Genomic DNA, 8,154 nt, shown 5'->3' with positions numbered 1-8,154 from the left:
CGCGAATGCGCGCGCGCACATTTGTGCGCAGGTTCGAATCTCCGCCGCCTCGCGGTTGCTCCCCAACGTCCGGCAGCGCCTCGGCGGCGGCGGCGGCGAGAGCTGCGCGCGCGAGCTGGGCCGGATCGGCTGCCCCGCCCCCTCCGTCCTCTGCACTTTCCAGCGGCGGCCTCGCCTGGACTCGCGCCTCGCCCTCCCTCGCGCACTGCGCGCCCCGCCCTCGTCTTCCGCCCCCACAGCTATCGGCACTCGGCGTCCCGCGCCGGGCGGGCTCCGCCCGAGCCTTCGGGGGCCCATGGCCAAGCGCCGTGCGGCCGAGCCGCTGACGTTCCACGTGCCTTGGAAGCGGCTCCTGCTCTGCGACTTTCCTGAGGAGCCGCCGCCGCCGGCGCTCTGGATCCCGCCGCCGGGGGCCTCGCATCCCGGGCGGCCCCTCGGCTTCCCCGAGCTGCTTCGAAAGCGTAAAATCGACGCGGGGGCTATGACTGAGCCTTCGGTTTCGCCCAGCAAGCGCCGCGACGACGGGGATACCGGTGCTCAGGGCGGCGCGGAGCGTGAGGGCCGCGGCCTGGAGACCGGCGAGTCGCATCTGCTGCAGCCGCCCGTGCGGCCCCGCGGGCCGGGGGAGGAGCCCCGGGGTGTCCGGCCCCCGAGAGGCGGTGGCGACGATGGGGCGGGGCGCGCAGAGTCCCGGCGGGGAGACTGGGGGGCCGCACCGCCTCAGGTAGGGGCTGGTGGTGGGCTGGGCGCTCCGACGAGTGCGGGGGGCGGGGTGGGGGAGAAAGGGTCACGCTTTCCCCGGCACTGCGCGTCCCGGGAAGGAACCTATCGTCCTCCTCTGAAGTGTTTGTCACGACACCCCCGCCCAAGATGAAAAGCTGGGGTCCTCCCCTTGAGAATGTACACTGACAGCCCCCCTCTCCGCGCCCGAAGCAACACACCAAAGGCCCTGGAGCCCGCCTCAGGCAGCGTCTTGGTTCGTTACGACGGGCAGAGAGCACTAAGCTAAAGTGGGGGAAACACCTTTGGATGAGGTATACTCGTGGCCTCGCACCTTCAGCGTTTGTGCTGTCCGAGAGGGAAGCAGGGGCGTGGGTCTTCACAGACGGGAGAGCTTGGTAAAGACGTTGACCGTGAACCGCGATAAGTTAAGCTCCACGACGAAAGTTCAGAGAAAGGTGTATTGCGTCTTCCTCGGTTTAACGATGGTTGTTTTTTGGAATTCATGATCGCTTTCTTTCTAAAGAGGGTGCCCAATGTAGTAGCCCCCAGTTGGACGTCCTTTAAGGCATGGTACAGCTCTTTTGGTTGACAGAAAGGGCCTCCGTATCTCGGGGAAAAGGCATTCTTAACGCAGTGTTAAGTCAGATCCTATGAAAAAGGATCAGAAAATTAATCTGGTTCTTAACATCAGGCATATGTATGAGGATCTTTGGAGAGTTCCGCTTCTGTGGGAAACGAGCGTGCCCCATATCGACCGGCACACAAGATGTCTAGATAGGTGTGGCAGCCACTCGAATTGTGGCACAACACCTGAGGTGTGACTAGTTCAAACAGAGATGTGCTCAAAGTGTAAAATAGCACACTAGATTTCAAAGATTTCAAAAAATTTTATATTGATTGGACATTGAAATAATTTGAAGATACTGGATTGAATAAAATATATACTTTTAAAATATGGCCATTCAGTCAGTTCAGTTCAGTCGCTCAGTCGTTTCCGACTCTTTGCGACCCCGTGGACTGCGGCACTCCAGGCCTCCCTGTCCGTCACTAACTCCCGGAGTTTACTCAAACTCATGTCCATGGAGTCGGTGATGCCATCCAACCATCTCGTCCTCTGTCATCCCCTTCTCCCACCTTCAATCTTTCCCAGCATAAGGGTCCTTTCAAATGAGTCAGTTCTTCGAATCAGGTCACCAAAGTATTGGAGTTTCAGCTTCAGCATCAGCCCTTCCCATGAATATTCAGGACTGATTTCCTTTAGGGTGAACTGGTTGGATTTCCTTGCAGTCCAAGAGACTCTCAAGTATGGCCATTAGAGAATTTTAAATAATGTTTGTGACTGGCATTGTGTATTATTGGGCAGCTTTGGTGTCATCTTAGGAATTCAAGCAGCTTTTTGGCACTTACTGGTTGAACCAGAAGCTTTGCAGGTGGAAGAAGCAAGTGAAGAGCTGAGAATTCACCAAGTTCTCTTCAACCACTACATCATATCATCTGCCCCACTTTTCTCCATTGTCCTAAATATCATAAGCATCGATAGTATTTTTCAAATACTTTGCCAGTAAAATAAGAGTAGTTTGGAAAGATCTTGTTCTGTGGTCGTCAGAAATTATCCTTTAGATGTATTTATTATGATGAGCGTTTCTACCCCGAGTTTTCTTGGAATTTAGAAAATGAACCTTCTTTAGACTTTTTTAATTCAAACTGCTTTTAGATGTTCAAGTCCTCTTAAGACTGAATGATAGCACTTAGTTTTAAAGTAGAATAAAGAATTACAATTTGCAGTTAAATCATGTCATACCAATGTGCAAAACCTGAAAAAAACAAAAATCTAGAATGATAGTCATCCAGACCTGTTTGGTATGGAGATAAGTACTGTATAGTCTGAGAACTTGAATGTTTCTGTTACCCTACCCATACCTACGCTTGTCTTTCCTACCAGAGTATGCTGACTGCAGTATGCCACAAATTGGTAAAAGGGAAATGAAAATGGCAGCTAGGCAAAGGAATTTTTTTAGTAAACAGCAGATGTCTGCGTAGACTCTCCTAGCATCTCCTGGAATCTCCTATATCTTCTTCCACAGCAGTGACTACATCTAGAAGCTTTCTGCTTCCGGGACTCACTATAAGCCTGTAGCAGGGAACAAGCTTGTTTTGAGGGGTTTCTACATAAAGACTAGTCTCCTGTTCTCTTTCCCCAGGAACCCTTATGTTCCTTTTTTTTGTCCTGTTCCTTGAGCTGCTGCTTTATGCAAACTTAATTTTTCTTCAGCTTTTTTCTTTACTGCCACCAAAGATGCTTGATTTTTGTGTTATAAGAGTCTTACATGGAGAAAGAAATGGCAACCCACTCCAGTATTCTTGCCTGGAAATCCCATGGACGGAGGAGACTGGCAGGCTACAGTCCATGGGGTTGCAAAGAGTCAGACATGACTGAGCGACTTCACTCACTCACTCACTCATTCACAAGACTGCTACTGACTTGATCCTTATCATATACTGCCTGACTATATAAACTTTTCCTACTCACCAGGGAGCGGGGCACAGTTCTTGAGGCACCGGTCTACTGTGGTCCCCCTTTGTCTGGCAAAGTAATAAAGCCAGTCTTTCCTTCTCCTCCAAAAAGAAAAGAAAAAAGAGTCTTACAGCCAAGGGAAAATAGGATATAGCAAAAACATGCAGAAGTTAAAAAGTTTTTTCAGTTCCTGCAGCAAAAGTCTTCCTGGTTCCCCTTGTTCTCAGAGTTCAAGTCCTTGTCCTTACCCTTGGTATCTCATTTAAGAAGAATTTCCTTAAATATGTCCTTTCTATATGAAGGATGAAATCTAGGCGGAATGATGATACCTGTTTTCTGTCCTAGAATCTCAAGAGTATTTATTGAGTTGTTTCAGGTATTTTCTTAACTGGAGAACTAAAAACCAGGTGTTACTTCAATGAATATTCATGTATTTTCTCTTGTTAGAGTCACTTTATGCAGATTCAATATTGTCAGTGCTGACCTTTACTGTTGTTATTTGATATTTTAAATAGCAGAAATGGTCTGATTTTAGTTTATAGTGATGCAGATTCATAGGCTTCTTGGGATATAATAGCTAGCTATATTTGGCAGTTACAGTGCTAAACCGTAATTCGCACAAGAGCAGAGAGCCTGTCTTCTTTTATCTGTGATGAAATAGACTTCAGTCAAGATCAGAGTTAATGGGTGGTGGAGTTATCACATAAATGCAGACCTGTCCTGTGGGCAAAGCTTGTGCCCTTAGCTAGTAGGTTATATTGACCTTGTTAAGGCATCTTTTTTGATTTGTGTTTTATAAGTAATTTGAACAATAGATTTTTTTCCAAGAGACAGAGAAATAGGTCATTGTTTTTAACCAAGTTTACTTTAAAATGAAATTTTTCTTGGCATCGTTTGAGTTATTAAATTTTTATCCCAGTGTTAAGAAATTCCCAAGGGACTCTTAATTCGCTAAGCCTTAGTGTCTAAGGCACTGAATGAACTTATTGAAAAGTCCTGTGCTCTCCATTTAAGTAACTAGTGACATGTGCCTATTGAGCATTGAAATGCGGCCAGTCTGAATAGTGCTGGAAGTGGAAAATACCTGGCAGATTTTAAGCTTTTAATTACCATGACGAGAAAAATGTAAAACATCACATTAATTTTTTAAAATATTGACTGTATCTTGAAATCATAGTGATTTTGGTTCTACTAGGTCAAGTAAAATTTTAAGATTGATTTCACATGTTTCTTTTTACTCTTTTTTTTTTTTAACTGAAGATACCAGAAATTTTAAAATTATATATGTGGCTTCTGTTATATTTCTGTTGGATACTGCTGCTATAGCAAGTATGAACCTAAAGTACAGACATGACTTAATAGACTAAATATATAGATATATTGATACCCATTGAGGAAAGGTGTTAACCTTCAAAGTGATCACCTTGGAGGTCTGTATATAATCGCAACGCACAATGTATTTAGGGGAGGCTTTTGAAATTTTGTGCCAATTTTGAAATTCTTTGGAACATCAACTTCATAGTTACTTGAAACAGTTTTATAGCCTTTAAAAATAAGCTGTTGAATTTTTAAAGGACTCGCACTCACTTGGATTTATCAGTTTTGTTTTATTGAGTTAAAAGTCATGTCTTGAACAAAATGGTATGTTTAATAAAATGATCAGTTTCAGATTTTCTTGTTATTTACTATATTTTTATTTTAATGTTTTTTAGAAGGTTGTCAAAATATTTTTAGCCTATGTAAAATCAACTCTTTAAAATTCCAAACCTCAGGGCAGAGGCCAAAAGTAAGTTTTAAGATGTGTCTATGTATTTTTTATTTTGTTTTCCTCATTGAAAGGTAAAAAATTATAAGACCATCTTCAGACATTATTTTTGGGTTGACAAATAGAAGAAAATTCTGGGAAGAGACGCTCTTGGAGGAGATTCTTTTAAATTTAAACTACTAGGAAGAAATACTTTCACAGATTCATGAATATGAAAATACAGATTTGACTGAACCCATGAAGTACTCTGATTAGGCAGAATTAATGTTTATTTGTTGAAGATGCAAAATTAAAGACTGCAGAATTTTATGTGAGTTTGCTTTTAAAACAAAAAATGGTTTTCATGAAAAACCTCAACTTTTTCTAGACCATTGATGTGCTTTCATCTCTCTCTTCTTTTCACTAAAGCTCAGTGAAGAATTTTGGCAGTATAACACCTTCCAGTACTGGAGGAACCCTTTACCGCCTATTGATCTGGCAGACATTGAAGATGTAAGCGAAGACAACCTGATAGAAACAGCACTGCAGGGCAAGAATGAAGTGGCTGAGATTGATATGGAGTCTTGACAGAAGGAGCTAAAGAAGTGGGTTTTTCTCAACTCAAGGAGACATCTCTAAGTGAATTTATGTTAAGGAACAAAGTTACTTTCCATACTTGATGTGATATCATTCCCAAACCTGAAAAATGAGGAAAAGTTGTTTCAAAGATGAATGCCTGCAGTCACTACTGTACCTCCCAATGGGGATTTGTCAAGGATATAGTGCAGTTATAGGGGAAGTACAATATGTGTGCATTCTTAAGAAAAATGTATGTGTAGGTTCTAAATTTGAAGATATCAGTCTTACAAAATGGAATTCTGACTGTTATAGAAATAGATGGGAGACATTCAGATATTCCTGTTGTTGCACCAAAAAGTTAATTTGTGTACATGAAATGAATATTGTTTTATAATAACTTATTAATAAAATACTTTCTAATACACTTCATTGACTCTTTTTTTGTTGAACAAATAGCTGACTTAAACATCTGTGCAAACTTAAAATGGGATTCTTTCTGAAACCTGGTATAGTTTTAAAAGAACTTTCTAAATGTAAAGTAGTGAGAATTTCAGTTTGGGTAGCATGTTTGTATAACTTCCAGTAGTTAATATTTGCTAAACTTGACTTTAGGCCATCAGTAATGGATAAAGAACAAAGAGAAATGAGCAGGTGATTCATTCCCCTCCTTTCCTAGGATAAGAAGAAATGTATATTTCTTTTTATTTTTTTATTGTTATTGATTTTGAATTTCTTTGAGGACATGGTGTTTTTTGCTTATTATCTAGACTTGTAGTCATCAACACTTACAACTTTCAAAGATTTTGCATGGGCCCCACTCTTGAGAGATTCTCATATAATTGTTCTGAGGTGGGCTTGTGTATAACTTTTTTTAAGCACCAATCCTTCCTTCCATTTCTCAAATGTGCAGACTGGTTTGAGAACCACTAGACTAGTTTGAGAACCACTCGACTAATAGTAGGTTTTCCTGTTTAATGGGGATAACTAATGAGCTGAAGCACTGCCTTCTTAATTAGCTTTGTTTTTATTTTGCCCTGTTGATGGCTTTGTTACAACTAAATTGTTGTTATTAGTCTTTCATTGTTAAATTAAGCAATTTGTGTTTTTAGTTATATTAGTATCAGTAATTAAGTTAATTAACTTTTGTACTGCATCCAGAATATTGGCTTTGTAATTGACTGACTTGTCTTTGTATATTTTTTGTTGTTAATGACGTTAGATCCAAAAGTTAGGAAGGATGATAAATGCCATTGAGAGGGAGAAGAAATACTAGTGTGTACGGTAAAGTGTGTACTGTAACATTTAAGTATGGGCTGACATCAGTAAGAATATTCTAGAAGAGAAGACAAACTGTATAGCTAAGTCTTTGGGGTCAGGTTTGGTTCAAAGTCTTGTCCTGCTGCTTTCTACCTATGTAATGTTAACTTGGGCTTCCTTGTTGGCTCACCTGGTAAAGAATCCACCTGCAATGCGGGAGACCTGGGTTCATTCCCGGGCTGGGAAGATATCCTGGGAGAGGGCATAGCAACTCACTCCAGTGTTCTTGCCTGGAGAATCCCAGGGACCGGGGAGCCTGGTGGGCTGCTGTCTGTGGGGTCGCAGAGTCGGACACGACTGAAGCGACTTAGCAGCCAAGCTCCAGATGTGTCACTTGTAAAATTAGAATAAATAATATCTACCTCAGACTATATTTATTATGAAGCAATATACTAAGTACCTGCATCACCTTGTCTATTCTCAAAATATTCTTAAAGGTACAAAAATGTTATTTGGAATAAATGTGCTTCCTATAGTTGCACTTCATTCCACTTTAAATTGTTATTAGAAGTAATAAGGAGAAGAGCTGGAATTTGAAGAAATAGCAAAGGAACTATGGAGCGGGGGGTAGCAATTAAAGTGCAGTGAAAAGGGGAAAGTTTCTTCCTCCTTTATAGTTAATCTTGAGGGTAAGAAGGTGCCCTTTTATTGTTGGAAGGTGTCCATTTTTTTGCACTTCTCTTCCTAGTGCCTGAACAATGCCTGCCACATAGTAGACGGTTGCATGAACGAATGAATGTGTGCTCTTATCTGTTGGGAAGGTCATGCCGGCACTTTTAGGCCATTTCCCTTAGAGGTGTATACAAACGGTTTGTTGTAGAGATCCAGTAGTAAGAATTGGAAATGTGTTAAGTTTATTATATTTATTATATAATAACTAAGACTATAAGGACTAAGATGTCTCCCAAATGAGCAATAAGAGATGGTTTACTTTGACAGGAAATTTCATAGGTTACCACATTGCAGTGTCTGAGTGAAGATGCAGAGTAGCTTGGATGCCTTTTTCAAGAATATGTCAAAAAGCATTAAAACCATAGGTAAAGATTCAGGGAAAATACTTGCTATTATTGTGTTAAAATTTTTAATATTTTATGTAGGTGTATATGTATTTTAGTACAATGTAATAAAATTTATACATATCTATTAATATGTAAAATATGTATAATATACACATACAAGGTATGTATGTGTGTGGTTACATATATAGAGAGATTTGAAATAATTTGTCCTTTAAAAAAAAATTGTTAGCCTCAAGTAACTTGGCAAAATAGCCTTG

At 41.3% G+C, this 8,154-nt stretch overlaps 1 protein-coding gene across 1 annotated transcript; it reads left to right on the top strand.

Moving 5' to 3' along the window:
* Window positions 1–5,985, top strand: C17H9orf40 (chromosome 17 C9orf40 homolog). Its single transcript, XM_065908445.1, has 2 exons — window positions 1–724; window positions 5,412–5,985. Exons 1-2 carry the CDS (start codon window positions 296–298, stop codon window positions 5,568–5,570), a joined length of 588 nt encoding a protein of 195 aa, XP_065764517.1. The 5' UTR covers window positions 1–295; the 3' UTR covers window positions 5,571–5,985.
* Window positions 5,986–8,154: the final 2,169 nt, after the last annotated feature.

This window comes from Muntiacus reevesi, chromosome 17, assembly GCF_963930625.1.
Source record: "Muntiacus reevesi chromosome 17, mMunRee1.1, whole genome shotgun sequence".
Classification (NCBI taxonomy): domain Eukaryota; kingdom Metazoa; phylum Chordata; class Mammalia; order Artiodactyla; family Cervidae; genus Muntiacus; species Muntiacus reevesi.
This window is presented reverse-complemented; position numbering and strand designations above follow the sequence as displayed.

What these genes read in the sequence shown, in the direction of transcription:
- C17H9orf40 (XM_065908445.1), top strand. Translation starts at nt 296, where the DNA reads ATGGCCAAGCGCCGTGCGGCCGAGCCGCTGACGTTCCACGTGCCTTGG. An exon ending in GGGGGGCCGCACCGCCTCAG is followed by an intron (nt 725 to 5,411) that starts GTAGGGGCTGGT and finishes TTTTCACTAAAG; the next exon opens with CTCAGTGAAGAATTTTGGCA.